This window comes from Oncorhynchus mykiss, chromosome 3, assembly GCF_057628025.1.
Source record: "Oncorhynchus mykiss isolate SJ-2025 chromosome 3, ASM5762802v1, whole genome shotgun sequence".
In the NCBI taxonomy this organism is placed as follows: domain Eukaryota; kingdom Metazoa; phylum Chordata; class Actinopteri; order Salmoniformes; family Salmonidae; genus Oncorhynchus; species Oncorhynchus mykiss.
In genome coordinates this window covers 54,803,788-54,823,501 of record NC_143024.1, presented here as the reverse complement: position 1 = coordinate 54,823,501, position 19,714 = coordinate 54,803,788, and the positions used below count along the sequence as shown (strand labels likewise).

The 19,714-nt window shown below is 40.1% G+C and overlaps 1 protein-coding gene and 1 long non-coding RNA gene across 3 annotated transcripts in view; one reads left to right on the top strand and one right to left on the bottom strand.

Annotated features, from left to right (window-relative positions):
- LOC149984610 (uncharacterized) overlaps nucleotides 1-19,714 on the top strand; it is a 755,830-nt gene that overhangs the window by 89,950 nt on the left and 646,166 nt on the right. The gene's annotated exons all lie outside the window — the stretch shown is intronic.
- Nucleotides 15,016-19,714, bottom strand: part of LOC110519989 (actin-related protein 3) — a 31,128-nt gene continuing 26,429 nt past the window's right edge. The window contains exons 8-12 of the mRNA XM_036974135.2: nucleotides 18,817-18,990; nucleotides 17,582-17,674; nucleotides 17,237-17,362; nucleotides 16,948-17,031; nucleotides 15,016-16,120 (exon numbers count right to left, since the gene is read on the bottom strand). Coding sequence (XP_036830030.1) covers nucleotides 16,025-16,120; nucleotides 16,948-17,031; nucleotides 17,237-17,362; nucleotides 17,582-17,674; nucleotides 18,817-18,990 — 573 coding nt within the window. The 3' untranslated portion in view covers nucleotides 15,016-16,024. The remainder of the gene's footprint in view (nucleotides 16,121-16,947; nucleotides 17,032-17,236; nucleotides 17,363-17,581; nucleotides 17,675-18,816; nucleotides 18,991-19,714) is intronic.

Genomic DNA, 19,714 nt, shown 5'->3' with positions numbered 1-19,714 from the left:
AAATCTGAATTTCCCAATTGATCTCTGAGATTTCTGCACCGCGAGAATACGACCAAGGGAGGGTTGTATTCATATTACCGATACAGTCATCGGATCTTGGAATGTGCCAATAATTGTGAACGATTGCCTTAATTTGTTCAGAGCACTTTGAATAGTGGTTGGCGAGGATGCAAGAATGCTTCTATTTGTGAGACTGTCCATGAAAGAGGTCATGTCCTGATTTGTTTTGGATTTTCTCAATGGCAGTATTAATCTGACCATTTTTGTACCCCCTCTCCTTGAATTTTCTTTGCGTCACAGCCATATTTCTGTCAATCTGATTTTTTTTTAAAATTATTTTGATAAAACAGAATTAGCTGTAGGGCAAACTCTTTTTCAAAGAAAGTGGGTGACAGCTATCCGCCCTCATCAAACTGTTACGATCATAAGGATTCCTGTGAAGATCATTGTACAGCACATTATCCTCAAACAAAATCAGAAGATCAAGGAAACTGATTTGACTATCCAAGCATTATAACACAGCCATAATAGAAGCAGACACAATGAAGTCCACAAGGAACGCACCCGTGTTGAATCTGCAACTTGCAACACGACCGCGGGCTAGCAATGTCAGTCAAACTAGCCAGTTGGGCCACGAGTTGAAAGGAGCTTGTTCAGAGGTGACGTTTAAATCTATGTTTTAAATTATTGTATTAATTTATGAGCTGCAAATGTTTTGCTCACTTATTATTTCTTAATGACCATTTTGCTTCCTATGGCAGGCAACAGAGGTCTGGTTGTCGGCCATGCTGGAAATATGATCTTGCATTATTGTGTCATTGTCAATACAGCACATCTACATCATGATATGAAATGTTGATTTTAACCTTCCGACCAACTAGTGGGACAGGTGGCGCCCCACTGTCTGATTCATATCACGTGATTTCTGATGATAGTTCTCGATTATATTGACTGATTGCTATTGTCTGGGGTGAAAGAGACCAGTACTCAGTAGTCAATGTGGGCAGAGAAGTGACACAGAGAAGTGACCTGTTCAAAATAAGTGTCCCTCAAAGAAAATGCCAACTTTTTTTATTGGGGGGTTATCTGCTTCTATCATTGGGGAGGACATGTCCCCCCCCCAGCTCCTACGCCCTTGGCTAATATACCTATACATTATAGGATTCATAAGATATCGTTAGCTTCCTATTGAGACACATGTTGGTTAAGGCATACGTCTCAATTATCTTGATGACTACCAGTGCCTCTTCCTCAGTCAGACCCCAGCTCAAACATGTGTGGCTAAACTGCCCGAAAACCAACTTTTTAAAAACAAGCCTCAATCATGTTGTTGCAACAATAACAACATTATTTGTTTACTTCTGTAACGAGTGGAGTGTCTCTTTAAAATGTAGAAGTAGAGTATAAGTGATTGGATACAAAGTATTTCCCTTGACAGTCATTTCCAGTTATTGTATACAGGCTAGAAATGGCAGTGCCATGAACTATAAAGGTTTTATAAATGCATAGTCTGATTTATGGTTCAGGGGTGAGTGTGCAACAGAGGTGTTAATGAGTTTACACGGCACTATGTGCAACCTAAACAGCAAGGCATCTGACAAATAAATGCTTTTAGATGCTCCGGAAATTACGACATCAATCTGAATGTGTTGAAGGTGAGAGAGTCACTGCAAGGACACCGTTCTTTAACAACCTTTTCAACATAAAACACGAGTGTACTTCTACATGAAAAAAAACCTTGCCAGCTCCAGAATTTATAGCAAACCCAATTGAATTTCAGTTTACTCACAAGAATGCCTGGTGTTAGCCCACGATGTACTCTTAATGAGCCTACCGTCCAAGGATCTTATGTTATGTTCAGAAGTAAACTGGCTCTGGCAGCCAAAACAGCCAAATACTCCATCTAAAAGTAAATTGTTTAAAAATTACGATATGGTTCTAGAAAACATAAAGCCCTTTACTTTCATATCACATCAAAATAATTTCACAAAGCAAAAAATACACTTACATTGTTTTAACCGGCTTTATCACAGTTTCAGTGACAACGCGTTTCTGGCGGCCGTCTTCCATTACACACAGGCGTTCGGAGCATGATACATGCAGTGCCTTCAGAAAGTATTCACACCCCTTGACTCTTTCAAAATGTTGTTGTGTTACAGCCTGAATGTAAAATGAATTAAATGTAGATTGTTTTGTCAATGGTCTACAAACAAAACCCCATTATGTTTTGTTTTTAAATGTTAATGTCTTAAGTCAATAAGTATTCAACTCCTGTATTATGGCAAGCCTCAATAAGTTAATGAGTAAAAGTGTGCTTAACAAGTCACATAATAAGTTGCATGGACTCACTCTGTGCAATAATAGTGTTTAACGTGGTTTTTTAATGACTACCTCAACTCTGTACCCCACACATACAATTATCTGTAAGGTCCCTCAGTCGAGCAGTGAAGGGCACCTATTGGTACAGTTGATACATTTAAAAAATTGTGAAGTTGTTAATAAACTTTGGATGTTGTATCAATAGACCCAGTACTATAAAGCTACGGAAGTCCTTCCTAACTCAGTTGACAGAGAGGAAGGAAACAGCTCAGGGATTTCATCAAGAGGCCAATGGTGACTTTAAAACAGTCACAAAGTTTAATGGCTGTGATAGGAGAAAACTGAGGATGGATCAACAACGTTGTAGTCACTCCACAATACTAACCTAATTCACTAACCTAAAGGGAAATAATCTCCAAAATATTGCTATTTGAAAAGAAAACTTGTTGGAATTTCAGTTTAATCAACCAGAAAAGACAGAACAAATATTACAACAAATGTTACGGTTAGACGCAAATATACTAATTGATCATCATTATTTTTGGAAATAAAAAAAACTGTCTAATCTTTGTAAATTATATCAGAAATAGGACTGGTGGAGTTATGTCACACATGCAGCTAACAAAAATATATGGAAATGTCTGCTCTATCCAAAATTACAACCAACTAATTGAAGCATTTCCGCCAAAATGGAGTGGAAGGGGGAGAAAGAAAGGAACTTGTCTGTCGGCCCTGCATTAAAGACCAAAACTGAATTAAGGAAAATATGATAAATAATAAAGTATAGCAGTTTCATTTAAGGACCAATAAATGTGCATCTGTGCCTTAAAGGTTGCAAGGTTTGATGTACCTATACTATGGCACATGGTTTCTGAACTGAAACACAAAACTACGCTGGATTCAAAACTTGGCATTTTCAATTTAAATTATTATACAACATTTTTGCAACCAATAGAATGTTATATATATATATGGGGGATACAACCATCCCAGCTCTGCAGATTTTGCTGGGAAGAGACAGAATCATAAGATCACACGTTTCGGTACTGCCCATATGTAGCTTGTTTTTGTCGTAGGTTCAGGAATAATTTAATAATATCAACATTTACCTGGAGCTAACTCTGCAAATAGCACTGCTGGGTGATTTTAAAAGTTATAGTCAATCGAACAATAATATAATAATACTCTTTAATATACAATCTGTAGAAACTATGAGAATAGAAAGGTTCAGAACTTTTGTGAAACATTACAGCACAATTAAAAAATACAGTGCCTTGCGAAAGTATTCGGCCCCCTTGAACTTTGCGACCTTTTGCCACATTTCAGGCTTCAAACATAAAGATATAAAACTGTATTTTTTTGTGAAGAATCAACAACAAGTGGGACACAATCATCAAGTGGAACGACATTTATTGGATATTTCAAACTTTTTTAACAAATCAAAAACTGAAAAATTGGGCGTGCAAAATTATTCAGCCCCCTTAAGTTAATACTTTGTAGCGCCACCTTTTGCTGCGATTACAGCTGTAAGTCGCTTGGGGTATGTCTCTATCAGTTTTGCACATCGAGAGACTGACATTTTTTCCCATTCCTCCTTGCAAAACACTTCGAGCTCAGTGAGGTTGGATGGAGAGCATTTGTGAACAGCAGTTTTCAGTTCTTTCCACAGATTCTCGATTGGATTCAGGTCTGGACTTTGACTTGGCCATTCTAACACCTGGATATTTTTATTTTTGAACCATTCCATTGTAGATGTTGCTTTATGTTTTGGATCATTGTCTTGTTGGAAGACAAATCTCCGTCCCAGTCTCAGGTCTTTTGCAGACTCCATTCTTCCAGAATGGTCCTGTATTTGGCTCCATCCATCTTCCCATCAATTTTAACCATCTTCCCTGTCCCTGCTGAAGAAAAGCAGGCCCAAACCATGATACTGCCACCACCATGTTTGACAGTGGGGATGGTGTGTTCAGCTGTGTTGCTTTTACGCCAAACATAACGTTTTGCATTGTTGCCAAAAAGTTCAATTTTGGTTTCATCTGACCAGAGCACCTTCTTCCACATGTTTGGTGTGTCTCCCAGGTGGCTTGTGGCAAACTTTAAACAACACTTTTTATGGATATCTTTAAGAAATGGCTTTCTTCTTGCCACTCTTCCATAAAGGCCAGATTTGTGCAATATACGACTGATTGTTGTCCTATGGACAGAGTCTCCCACCTCAGCTGTAGATCTCTGCAGTTCATCCAGAGTGATCATGGGCCTCTTGGCTGCATCTCTGATCAGTCTTCTCCTTGTATGAGCTGAAAGTTTAGAGGGACGGCCAGATCTTGGTAGATTTGCAGTGGTCTGATACTCCTTCCATTTCAATATTATCGCTTGCACAGTGCTCCTTGGGATGTTTAAAGCTTGGGAAATCTTTTTGTATCCAAATCCGGCTTTAAACTTCTTCACAACAGTATCTCGGACCTGCCTGGTGTATTCCTTGTTCTTCATGATGCTCTCTGCGCTTTTAACGGACCTCTGAGACTATCACAGTGCAGGTGCATTTATACGGAGACTTGATTACACACAGGTGGATTGTATTTATCATCATTAGTCATTTAGGTCAACATTGGATCATTCAGAGATCCTCACTGAACTTCTGGAGAGAGTTTGCTGCACTGAAAGTAAAGGGGCTGAATAATTTTGCACCCCCAATTTTTCAGTTTTTGATTTGTTAAAAAAGTTTGAAATATCCAATAAATGTCGTTCCACTTCATGATTGTGTCCCACTTGTTGTTGATTCTTCACAAAAAAATACAGTTTTATATCTTTATGTTTGAAGCCTGAAATGTGGCAAAAGGTCGCAAAGTTCAAGGGGCCGAATACTTTCGCAAGGCACTGTATATGACAGGTAGAAATCAAAACTGGATGGTGTTCAGAGATACGTAGACATACAGTGCCTTTGGAAAGTATTCAGACAACATGGTTTTTCCACATTTTGTTACGGTACAGCCTTATTCTAAAACGTATTAAATCATTTTTTTTCACTCATCAATCAACACACAATACCCAATAATGACATAGCAAAAACAGGTTTGTAAGAACGTTTTGCAAATTGAAATATTTCATTTACATAAGTATCCAGACCCTTTACTCAGTAATTTGTTGAAGCACCTTTGGCAGCGATTACAGCCATGAGTATTTTTGGGTATGATTCTACAAGCTTGGCACACCTGTATTTGGTATCGTTAAGGACTGTGGAGTTTTTCACAATAAAAAAAAGTATGGAATGGAGCTAAGCACAGGCAAAATCCTAAAGGAAAACAGGTTCAATCTGCTTTCCACCAGACACTGGGAGAGGAATTCACCTTTCTGCAGGACAATAACCTAAAACACAATGCAACTGGAGTTGCTTACAAGGAAGACAGTGAATGTTTCTGACTTAAATCTGTTTGAAAATCTATGGCAAGATATGAAAATGGCTGTCAAGCAATGATCCACAACCAAGAATAATGGAAAAATGTTACACAATCCAGGTGTGGAAAGCTCTTGAAGACTTACTCAGAAATACTCACAGCTGCAATCACTGACAAAGTTGATTCTACCAAGTATTGACTCAGGGGTGTTGAATACTTACAGTTTGTAAATGAGGTATTTCTGTATTTCATTTTCAGTACATTTGCAAAAATGTCAAAAAACATGTTTTCACTTTGTCATTCTGGGGTGTTCTGTGTGTTGATCGGTGAGAGAGAAAAAATCTCTTTAATCAATTTTGAATTCAACACACCAAAATGTGTAATGGGTCATGAAGTATGAATGGATATGAAGACACTGTATATTTTGCATTCTGATGGGGTACGACAGTTGAACTAAGCTCATTAGGAATTTATAAGTTATATTCTTCAATGATCAATGGGTATATTTAATTCATTTCTATGTCCAAAAATGTATACAGCAACTGCTGTTTGCCCCTTTAACTGTTAGTGGGGGGAAATGCTAAACTGACCCAAAATCAGCGTTTAGGGGAAACTTCACCCTACACCCCTGAAAGTAGACAGTATAGTCATCATCACCACACACTCCACACTAAAGACCAAGGTCCAGGATGTATCCTTGAGAAAGCTTCACCCAAACTTTCTTGAAGGTCTTCAGTCTGATAAAGTGCATCCAGGCTTTTAAAAGGCTATCTGATGCCGACAGACCAGCCAACGTGCAGAGCTAATGCTATTTTCTCAGAGATGCACTCAGCCACTGCAGATCACAGTTGTGTTCCTTTCACAATGATGTGGGATAAAAACAGCGAAGCGTGGATGGGCAACATAATATAAAGTTTGCGGTTTCTTTCACAAACTTTAATTCTAATACTTTCCCATTGCCACACTGAAAGTTAAAAAGTATTTCAGACTGGTTGAAAAAAAGATCTGAGAGAATTCCTCAAAAACCTTTCCAGTACTTCACATCCCCCATAATCGTCAGTCGGAGAGCCAATGAACAGTGCTGTGAAGGATATTGGCACCCAGAGAATTATGGCAAAAAAATAGCCATTGACTAATGTTAAGCTGTGCTTTCTCTATTCTTTCTATATTGATATACTGGCTAATGGTTGGTGCAACTTGGGAATGTTACCGTTTTAGTGCAATGCATTTAAAAAGCGTTTAAATTCACTCAATATAGAATGGACTAAAGCCTTACGGTGTTGTGAGGCTAACATGACATCTGAGCCATTTGGATGCCAATCTGTCAACCGAGCTATGACTGTAGCTACACTCAAATTGACATTATAGACTACTTCTAGCCTACAGGTGGGTTAAAAATAGACCTAAATGCATATTTCAACAAAACAAAAAAATTTAAAAGCTTGCCACCGCTGCATAAGTAAATACAGGTGCCTCCGGTCCAAATACAAAAATGTTTTCACTCCGAGCAGACTTTCGCAACCACCCCAACCCACCATCTGTAGTGTCTTTGTTGAATTATACATACGGTGGGGTTTTGTACATGGAAAGACGGAAGTATGTGATGCTTTCTGCATCCCTCGTCCACACCCCTAACAGTAAGCTTCAAAGCTCAGTACTCTATGCTCCTGTCCTCCTGTGTCTCGTCACATGGCTTCTCTGAACCGGTGACACATCTTTAACAATACCTACAAGACCTGCACCTTGACACTGCCATCCACAGAACCCTGTATAGCCACCTCCAAACCTGTCTCTGCTCCCGCGGTCTCTCTGACAGCACCAACAGCCCACGAATCACACCCTATTATCCAGGAGTCATCCTCAAAGGAGCGTTGGAGGTCAGATACGGGACTATTTACCACATCTGCCATACCTGCCATCTGGCTCAAAGGGTTTCCTTGTTGTTGTGACACATTGATCTGGCAGACAGTAGCCTTGAATAACAAATCATTGTGACAGGTATCTGGTGTTTGGTCTGCACAGACAGTACAGTGATTGGACTTTCACTCAAACTTTTGGGCCGTGACATTTACTCGAAGCTATCGATTTGTTTGCCAGGTGTGTCCTGTAGAAATAATTATTTTACAGAATCATCAAAAAAAATAGTCCCTGAAGTATTGTGTGTCTTTATTCACAAAGAAGATTTGATGTCATGAGATTTCTGTGAAATACAGAAGTGTCTTTGTGTACCAGATGTATACTTGTTCTTTGGTGACAGTGGGACACTGTGCCTAGAATATTTTTGCTTGCGATGCCAGAACAATACCTAGATTTAATAGGAATGGATTTACATGCAATCCTTTAAAAAAAAAAACAATAAGACTGGATTCATTAATTAAACCTTGAGCTAACATAGGCAACTGTGATTTAACATTATGGCCTTTCTCTTGCATTTCAAAGATGATGGTACAAGAAAACACACAAAAAAAAAACGTTTTTTTTCTTTTCTATTATCTTTTACCAGATCTAATGTGTTATATTCTGCTACATTAATTTAACATTTCCACAAACTTCAAAGTGTTTCCTTTCAAATGGTATGAAGAATATGCATATCCTTGCTTCAGGTCCTGAGCTACAGACAGTTAGATTTGGGTATGTCATTTTCGGCAAATTTTTCTTTTAAAGGGCCGGATACGTATTAAGAGGTTTTTAAGCATTTACAATGGAAGGTAGTTTGGCACAGAGAAGATAAGAGTCAGCCTAATCTAAATGACCCTGTCATCGGATAATGCCCACAGCTTAGAAGATATGTGCATTTGGAATGGCACACTGAGGTCAACACGGCCATCTGTTTCTCGCACGTCTCAATTAAAGTATGTTTACCAACTGCAAGAAGCAGTACCGTAGCTCCTGCAGTTATTCAAAAATGACTTCTCTCCCACCCCCGATCCTCAGCTAAATCTATGAATGTCCTCATACAGATCTCCACCAAGGGTTAGCTTAGGTATTCAGCCCATAAGGTGTATGATGCAAAACATGTCTGAAATTATCAACATTATTTGAATATACACTTCATGAATTATGGTTGAATTTACATGATATCTTCCTTCCTGAAGCATCTTCAAGTCAGTGCATAAGACATTAGAGAGGCTGTAGAAAATGCAACGTAGTTCTCATGTAGGTATTTCTCATCGTGAAACGCCTCATAGTTATAACCCATATGACCTAATACGTCTTAAGTGGAAATAGTGAGCCCTGAAAACATGAAAGCAACATAAAAACAAGGAGGTAAATAAGAAGCTGTGCTTGGAGCGCTCCCTCGTTCCATCCCCCTGTCTTTCCCGTTAGCTCTTATCCAGAGGATGGGCCAATCACTTTCTCCTCTGTCCTTCTCTTCCTCCTCTCCTCAGACTCCTATCACCCCCGACATCTCTCCTGTCTCCCTGATATCTCCTTCTGGATGCGATCCCAGCCACTTCTATTCAACCCTCAGACTTCAGCCTCTTTTTATCTCTCCTCTTTCTCCCCAGGCTCTTCGATCTATCCTGACTCTGCAGGGTCCAGCCTCTGTCCGTCCGATAAAAACCCACCCGACAACATTGACATCCCGCTTCCTTCATCCTTCCTCCTCCCTTTCTCCTTCAATCGTTGTTATGACATGTTTATTTCACCTGGGGAGAATGAAAATATAGACTTAGATCAGGCTAGAGAAAAGCACAGTGGAGTTCTCATTTCTGAGCTAATATCTGGTTTGAAGTTTAGTTTCTCAAGTAGAGCATTTCTGCACGTTGTGGGGATAGTTGCTGTCAATATCCAAATGAGCCTTCTGTTCCAATACTTCACATATCTATTGAGGTTATTTTGAATTCCACACATTGCAGCTAAACTTTGAATTGCAGCATACGTAAGATTGGTTAACTGAGTATACAGTAAGTGTATTGGTTAAAATTTCAACTTGAGTATAACTTAATATTTTATTGGTTGATCATGTAGTCCTACCATTTACATCCAAAGGTACATACATTTTATTGATTGAAATGTGGATTGTTATAGCACAATATTGCATATCGCAATATAACAATATAAACATGAACATGATAACTTTTTATTCTTAAATGGTACAAATACATTTAAAGAACCTTTAAAGAACATTATGCAGAGAGCAGGATTTACGGTGTTTGTTCTCTGAAGGGACCCATTTGTTTTCCTTTGTGTTATGTGTTGGTGCTGTGCCCTTTGGGCTCAGGGAAATTGGAAAATAGTTCAATTAGCACTAAGGTGCTGAAAAATAACCCTCTCTGCTTTTCTGCGTTTGACTTTTTTCCTGCATTAAATTAGAGATGAAAACTCCCTTTGGTGAAACCAGCCAAGAGTAGGTGTGGACTCCAAATGTATAGCTTTCTGGTGAATGGACAACCCACAGACGCACGCACGCACACGAACACACACACACACACAGAGTCTTGTACAGCTAACCTTGTGGGGACACACAATTCAGTCCCATTCAAAATCCTATTTTCCCTACCCCTAATCCTAAACCTAACCCGTACTCTTACCCTTCACCTTACCCTAACCCTAAACTTAACAAAAAACATAACCCTAAACCTAACCCTAGCTCCTAACTCTAACCCTAAAACTAATCCTAGCTCCTAACCCTTAACGTAATTGAAAAACCCTAACACTAATTCAAACTTTAAACCCCCTAGAAATAGCATTTGACCTCGTGGGGACTAATAAAATGTCCCCAATTTTTGTTGGTTTACTATGCTTATGGGGACTTATGGTCCACATACACACACACACACACACACTCACTCCATCAGGTTCAGACAGGTGACTACTTAAGTGTGTCTGGATGGAACAGTGGGTCCACCAAAATGGAGACAGTGAATCGTTTCCACCTTGATGTTTGTTATTACTGTGGTCATCTTCCAGGAAGCCTTTCGACCCTCTCCATATGATTGACAATCGTTCAAGTGAGGAGGCATCTGATTTCCGGCCCATCACAGTAGATGGACCCTGTATTGCTCTCCTGGTTTTCAGTTATGAACGCACAAGGACCTGCAATCACCTGGGTCTATATGTCATTAGCCATCAAATGACATCGGACATTGGATGTGTGACGCCGAGGGAGAGGCGGCTATTCAAGTCCCCCCCAATGGAAATGCCGTGTCCAATCGATCTGCCTTGTGTGACACATTGGTATTTAACCTACCCACAAACCTTTCCTGGACGCTGATTGCCCATTATATCAGACATGGGCTTTGATCTGGGCTCCAGGGCTCTGTCTCTGAACCTGCTCCCCACTCTGTCATACGCAGAAGATGTTGTGTGGACTCAAGACCTGTGAAGCCACTTATTTCCTGTCCTCACTCAGTGTGCGTATTCAGGCAAATGTGTCAGGGTAAAGAGAAGTCCTTCTCATAGTGCTTACAGGCTTATAGAACTCATGCATGGGTTTTTCCACTGTGATAATGAAAAACAATTTTACCTAGGCGGAACGAGACACTTTCTGTCTGAAGAGAGAGCGCCGTGCATTTTAGACCCAGAGTGATAATGTACTTTAGGATACATACTATCGTTCAAAAGCTATTTTCACATTGTTGTAATATTCAGCTAATTTGTCAGTGTAACTTTAGCTGAACCCATATTTGCACATCACAAAACAAGACACTGCACGCAAAAGTATGCAGTGGAATGAAATGGGTGCAATTATCGGTGTTTTGTTAGGGGATAGGCCTAGGGTCAGAGTTGTTGACACCGAACCTAAATTGGTTGAACCTGCATCAACAATGGGAATGTTTTGATTGTTCTGTTTGAAATAATAGTTGGTTTGAACTTACTTTTCGGGATACAGTGTATACAATCAATCACATACATAAAGTTGTTTCATATGAATTATATTAAAGACACACTATACTACAAACCAACACCAAAATAACATTTCCCATATAACACTTTCTAATTTCCTACCCCACACATAATTTATCCTTTGTCAACAAAACTCATCTGTTCCTTCTGTCACAGTTAATGTATACATCAGAGCCTTGCTTTGTCCCAGCTCGCACAAAACAATACCATATGAAAATTGCCCATTTAAGTGCCGGTCACCGAAATTGATTTTCTGTTTGCGAAATAAGGCTGTTTGAATAGGTAGGTTCCTTTTTTTCTAGCAGGAACCTATTACCTGTGCTCAAAGAAGAAACCTCTTCTCCATATAAATGAGGCTATCGTTTCCCAGCTCACTCTCTATTTGTCCTGCTACAGTGTTGGGGGAATCCGAATGCTCGTGTTTATTTTTCTAAATTCATTGGCCGATGAGGACCTAGGTGCCGACCAAGTGAAACTGAAGCACTTACGAGCCTTTCACAGGTGTAATTGGGGCCGTTACACTAACGCTAAAATGTAGAAATATCCTGAAACCCTGCCCTTTGGGGTAGTTTCAGTCTCCCTTGCCAGGTTTCCAGGTGTGTATGGTTGGTGAGCAAGACTTGGAGTGAGATAGCCAAGGAAATTCTGGTAACGCTTTATATTACAGCTAGGAATGAATAGGTTTATGTAAAGTGCTACCGAAATCCTGCCTTCCCTTCATCCTTTTCTTTGTAATTACGACAACCAGTTATGGGTCTCTTGAACAGCAATGATTTCCTTTCCAAACCATTTTCATTGGTGAAGAACAGGCTCATGCTCAAGTTAGCTCTGATTTGGTTTTCAGGACTAATGCATGAGAGCTGACAGTGAGTTTCTACTTTGAATTGTGGTGTAATTTGCCTGTGTCGAAGGTATCTTACATTAGAGCAGAATATTTTTTTAACACCAAGTGGCGCACCAAGTCTTTTCCCCTTAGACAGGCAAAATAAGTGGAGATCAAGACCAACTACCTTGCCTAAGTGACTAATTAGGCACTCGTATTTGCTCTGAGTGGACATCACCAAAAGAACCCTGCGGTCTCCAATCTCCTCCAGCCTCCAGTTCACTTGCGTGTAAGTGGTCCGGTTCCATATTGTCTTTCGCCAAAGGGCTATGCATTCACGTACACACAGACACTGATAGTTTATGGTGGCTTTGATTCTCTTGAAGGACAGAAATAGCCCACAGGTAGGAAAAAGTTATCCTCAAGCAGTCAGCAAAAAAATGGAATTCAACGGAGATGAACGTCCGACAAAAATAGCACAAACAGTTCCTTTTTTAAGCTGATGCAACTCAGAAGAAAATAGTTGGCTGGAGTTGTACTTTTGACAGAAAAAAATGACAATGATGTACCTCGTATACAGTTGAAGTTGGACATTTACATACACCTTAGACAAATTAGACAAACTCCGTTTTTCACAAGTCCTGACATTTAATCGTAGTGCAAATTCCCTGTCTTAGGTCAGTTAAGATCACCACTTTATAAGAATGTGACATGTCAGAATAATAGTAGAGAGAATGATTTATGTCAGCTTGTATGTATTTCATCACATTCCCAGTGGGTCAGACGTTTCGGGTAGCCTTCCACAAGCTTCCCACAATAAGTTGGGTGAATTTGGGCCCATTCCTCCTGACAGAGCCTGTGTAACTGAGCCAGGTTTGTAGGCCTCCTTCCTCGCACACACTTTTTCAGCTCTGCCCACAAATTTTCTATGGGATTGAGGTCAGGGCTTTGTGATGGCCACTCCATTACCTTGACTTTGTTGTTCTTAAGCCATTTTGCCACAACTTTGGAAGTATGCTTGGGGTGGTTGTCCATTTGGAAGACCCATTTGCGACCAAGCTTCAACTTCCTGAGTGATGTCTTGAGATGTTGCTTCAACGTATCCACATAATTTTATTTTTCTCATGATGCCATGTATTTTGTGAACTGCACCAGTCCCTCCTGCAGCAAAGCACACCCACAACATGATGATGCCACCCCTGTGCTTCTCTTTTCTCCAAAAAGTACGATCTTTGTCCCCATGTGCAGTTGCAAACCGTATTCTGGCTTTTTTTTAATGTGGTTTTGGAGCAGTGGCTTCTTCCTTGCTGAGCGGCCTTGAAATACATCCAAAGGTACACCTCCAATTGAATCAAATGATGTCAATTAGCCAATCAGAAGCTTCCAAAGCCATAACATTTTCTGTAATTTTCCAAGTTGTTTAAAGGCACAGTCAAAGTACTGTATGTACACTTCTGACCCACTGGAATTGTGATACAGTGAATTAGAAGTGAAATAATCTTGAAATAAAGTCTGTAAACAATTGCTGGAAAAATGACTTGTGTCATGCACAAAGTAATGTCCTAACCGACTTGCCAAAATTATAGTTTGTTAACAAGAAATTTGTGGAGTGGTTGAAAAGCGAATTTTAATGACTCCAACCGAAGTGTATGTAAACTTCCGACTTCAACTAAGTGCTCATGCATCTCAGTGTGTCTCTGGCCTAAGACCACAGCCACACTGAGATTAATGAACACAGATTCAATTGTATATTCAAAAGTACAACTCATCTCTACTTTCTTCTGACAAGTTCGCACGAAAAGACGAATCGTTTGTGGGTTTCTTCATCTTCAGACAATAATCTTGGTTGTCCGGCAACAGATGACTCCCACTAGAAAAAAACATGGGCTCCCTCAAATTCTTCAACACGAAATCCCAATGTGACCATGGCCTAATGCTGGCATCACCACCTGTTCTCTGTTTGATATCACTTCCTGATGGAGTATTCTTGGAGACATAAGCCTTATCCTATTCTCCTGGTCTTGCAGTCTCTCAATGCATGTTATAAAACATTTCCGGGGTGCGAGGGTGTGGCAGCGCATTTCCCTAGATCATTTTGCACTCGACCTGTGAGACTTCATGCCAGTGACAAACCCAAAGTGTTTTGTACTCAGCAACATGTCACACATTTGGCAGTGCTTAGAGCTCAGACCGCAAGACAGAATGGGACAGGGCAATACATGCTAATGTGACATTTCTCAAGGATCCCTCGCAAATGACAACTCAATGGCTCCAATGAAAAGATTGACTTATGGGTAAAACTACAAAAGTGTAAAAACTTTGTTTTGCATGTCAGTCACATCCCACACTAAAACAAAGCATCGATTTCCATCAACTACATAAAAATATCTTAAGATCTTAAGATATATGCTAGATGTCCAGTGACATCGCACTGGACGAAATTTGAGACGCAGCAAACAAGAACCCAGTCAAAAATGGATATATTCCAGTCTTTTCGCTTTTTGTTCAACATAGGCTAGAGATCTTTATGACACTGTGGGGTGTTGACTGCGTTTGCTGCCCGTGCTGTTAAATTTCTGTTTGAAATCTCAATAAAAATGCTAATCATGAAAAAAAACGATAGCCCACTTAAGAAACAAATCTGAGCCTTTATTGGAATGTTGCGAGGCATTAAATAAACAAATCCCATCTTTTTTTATATAATTTGGTATTTAATTTGAAAACAAATCTAGGCTAACAATACTGGTCCGACAGTCACGCTCTTTCAATTTCATTGTTATCATTTCATGAATCGTTTTATTTTCTTTCGCTAAGACATAGATGAGGGAAATCTGGCATGGTCGAAAGTGAAAGCGAAGGCATGTTAATGTAGAATTAAAGGGAGAATAGCAAGGACAGACAATGGGGGAATGATGAGGGAGAAACATTTCAGTTTTCTAACTTAAGAAAATACTGCGTATCAAAGCTGCATTGTGGGTTAAAACAGTCACTTGCTGATACTGGTATGCAATAAAAACTTTCCCCAATTTCCCAAGTTTTACATATAAAAAACCTTTACGAAATATAAACAAGCTCTTGCTGTGATACACAAAGTGAAGTGCATTTGAAGCAGAAAAATTAAATGGAACATAAAGACGACATTAATATGTTCTATAACCTTGGCATGATCAACGATATCTTCGAGTCGTCAGATATCGCTCGGACTCAAGTTCTTTAAACATAAATAATGTTTTATGACTTCTGATTTTATTATCATCAATGTTGTTGTCATCATCATTACATCAACCACCACCATCCTTACCATCATCGTTTAGCTTTCTGCATGTTGCTTGACAGATCCGGAAATTATCTTTTATTGTTTTGGTTTAGAAACCATATTTCCCTCATTTTGGAAAACAAAAACAAAACAAAAAAAGGAACATTCACAATACATTTTCCAGCCGGACTGTTTCTTTTTTTCTCATAAAAAAAACAAAAAAAACTCTGTATCGCCTCTCGTTCTGTACATCCAGAGTGAACAAGCAATCAAAAAGCACAAACTCAACACCCCTGACCAACTGTCTCCCCTCCCAACCCAACCCAACCCAACCCTACCGACCCCACCCGGTCTAACCATTAGGATGTTGGAGGGCCACAGTTAAGACATGACTCCGAACACGGGGTTGTGGCGACAGATGCTAGGGCCAATCTCCTCATAGTCCTTTTTGGTGTGGCATACCTGGTAGAACTCAGGCTAGAAAAGAGAAAGCAATGTGTTGATATTTGGCATATTTGAATAAAAGACAAACAAATGAAAACATAAACAACCTTTGTGTGCGGTTTTGACGCTTGTTTTAGAATACTAGTTGTTCCTGTCAAAACCAGCACCTGGAACTCGACACAGAGGTTCCCTCCTTTTTTCATCTTAAAAACATGTTTCAGATGCGCATCTCAACCATACAAACCAAAAAAGGACATTTCATAAAACAGAAACAAATAAATGATGCCCTGGACAACCTAAGACTAAAAGTCTAATGCTGTGCTGTAAAATCTCGCGCTGATGGCAACCCACTTCACAGACACATCATACAGTCCCAGAGTTCCTGTTCTAAAAAAAAGTGCCAATCGTTTGGCTCATCATGAGTCATGCAATGTTGTAACCTACCGAAACATTGTCAAAGGATGCTCCCCAGTACATTATGGGCGTTTCCTTTCCATATTCAATTAAAATAAGGACTTTATTTAAAAAATAAAACAAACTTTTGCATTTCAACTGAGTTACAGGGAAACTGGAAGATAGCATGCCCTTAAGTATGCTGACAATGCAAATCACTGAAATTCAGCTAAAGTGCTGACAGTAACCTTTCAGCACTACTACATTTTTAGGTAGGCAAGTCTTGCAGATGGCATATAAAATAACATTTTCTGAATTACATTTCCAATCATTAAGTTGCTTTACTATGTGCCAAGTAAGAGGTTTCCTTATAACAGGAAATGTGTGCCATAGAACAACTAATACTAATTTCCACAATTTTAGTTTTAGTTCCGTTTCTCCCTACACAACGGATTTGTGAAACTTACAGTTGATGCTAACATGGATCCTCCGAACCACACTGCATATCTCTGCATATGATGAGTGATGACTTGCACATCGATTGGTTTGGGCTGAGAGGGCAAAAGCAAACAACACAAATAAAGATCTTACATTTCTCACCTCCTACATTAACCTAATGCTCTGCCAAAACTGTAGCTGGTTACAACGAAGAGAAAAAAAAACAGGAAAAAGAACAGGAGCAGCTCGTGGGGACCACTATTATTAGGCTAAAGAGACAACTCTAGTAAGATCACCATGACTAGAGACTGCTCTCACCTTGAGCTTGCCCCCGCTCAGCTCCTCGCTCATCTTCAGCCTGGCATCCACCGTCCTCTTCAGGTCCCTCTGCAGACGCCGCCCAAAGTCCCTGAACATGGTGGAGCCGCCCGACAATACAATGTTCTGGAGAAGAACACAGTGTGTCTAGTCAAGATTGGTTAACACATGCCCTAACACACAAAACAGGGTTCAACTCGAGCACACACACCACACACATACACACAATATTGAAAGGGCCCAGAGAACCGATAAGTCTGTACAAGTCAAACCCAAAGTGCTGATTGGATATTAATTGGATGTGGTTTTTAAACCAATATCCATGTAGTTCAGGGATATGATTACCTTGTAAAGGGGACGTCTGACATCAATGGGGCAGTTCTGGATAACCTCGTCCACAACTTCAGAGATGGGCTGGGTGAAGTCAGGATTGGCAAACTGGTGGATTGTGAGGAAGAAGAGTGTGAGAGAGAGTTTAAAAGTGTGTTCATGTTCTCTTTTTTTTTTTGGGGGGGGGGGGGGGGGGGGGGGGGGGGATTTTTACCCCTTTTTCTCCCCAATTTCGTGGTGTCCAATTGTTGTAGTAGCTACTATCTTGTCTCATCGCTACAACTCCTGTACGGGCTCGGGAGAGACAAAGGTTGAAAGTCATGCGTCCTCCGATACACAACCTAGCCGCACTGCTTCTTAACACAGCGCGCATCCAACCCGGAAGCCAGCTCCACCAATGTGTCGGAGGAAACACTGTGCACCTGGCAACCTTGGTTAGCGCGCACTGCGCCCGGCCCGCCACAGGAGTCGCTGGTGCGCGATGAGACAAGGACATCCCTACCGACCAAGCCCTCCCTAACCCGGACGACGCTAGGCCAATTGTGCGTCGCACCATGGACTTCCCGGTCGCGGCCGGTGGCAATATGTAACTTTTTGGTCGACCTGACCAAATTCACATAGCAATGTGAGTTATAGATCTATCATTCTACCTGAAAGCAAGCCTAAGAAGCAGTAGACCTGTCCCATTTCTATGCTTCCCGTTCTTAAGTTTATCTTTTACTTTTGGGTTTGTACACCAGATTCAAACAGCTGAAACCATATTTTTGGTTATGGAAAATATATTTCACAGCAGTTTAGATGGTACAATGATTCTCTACACTATTCTAGCTTATTTTGTCACATAAACTGAAATTAGGCAACCTACTAGAGTTTTAGCAACCAGGAAATGGCGGATCAATTTCTGCATAGTGTAACCTTAAAATAACATCTTAACCATTTTAAAGACGTCTTTATCCATCATCCACTCTGGCCTCTGCAGCCCTTAACTGCACAACTCATCTTCTGGCTGTAGTTTGTATTTATAGGTAATCTGTGCTTTCAGTGTGGTAGTACCCTACTTATGATGGTCCTAACCACTCATTTTAAGCTACTCTAACCTAGAGACCTGGGGGTCAGAGTTCTGCTAACATTATGCTAATGTGGGATGGCACTGAAGAGGAACATCTCCCAATCATAGTATGCTAGGTAATTAGCATAGCGCAAACCTCTTGCTATGCAGCCGTTTAAATAGCAAAGTGCTCACTGCTAACCTCCGGGTGGAAGAAGATCTCAGGGCCGAGGAAGCGCTCGTAGCCTACGTCGACGGTGAACTCCTTCTTGCTGATGTTGTTTATGCCGGTGTACTGCTTGATCCACTTGGAGCCGTCCGTGTCGTACTTGCTGAACTCTTTCACTAGGTCCGGACACACGTAGCTGAACCGCTCCTGGTGTAAAAAGACATGGAAGACAAAGAGTGAGTGGATGCTTTACTACAGTGTAACTGGCGACATAGGATTTGAAAGGATACAGCTTTAATGTGAGGGTATTTTCATCCATATAGGGTGAAACCTTTAGAAATTACAGCCCTTTTTGTAACCCCCCCCATTTTAGGGGACCATAAGTATGGGGATAAATTCAGTTATTTGTGTATTTAAAGTAGTCAAAAGTGTATTACTTAGTCCCATAATCCTAGTACACAAACTTGGATGCATTTGCCGTTTGTGTTGGTTGTTTCTCAGAAATGAATGGTAAATAATGTATTGTGCCACTTTTAATGCAAATAAGAATATAATATTAAACACTTTCACATTAAAATGAGGATGCTATGGATAGTGGAGGATGCTATGGATAGTCCTGAATGAATCATGAATAATGTTCAGTGAGAAAGTCAGACGCAAAAATATCATACCCCAAGACATACTAACCTCTCACCATTACAATAGGGGAGTTTAGCATATGGGGAGGGGGTGATATTTATGCCTCTAACGTTCTCACTCATCATTATTCATGATTCATTCAGGACTGTCTGAAGTCATGGTAGCATAGAAGAGTTTAGAAACATATATTATTATTAACAATAAAAAGTGACTCCAAAATCCCACAATACACCATTATTTTCTATTGGGCACAAAATTATCTGAAACACAACCAAAACAAACAGCAAATGCA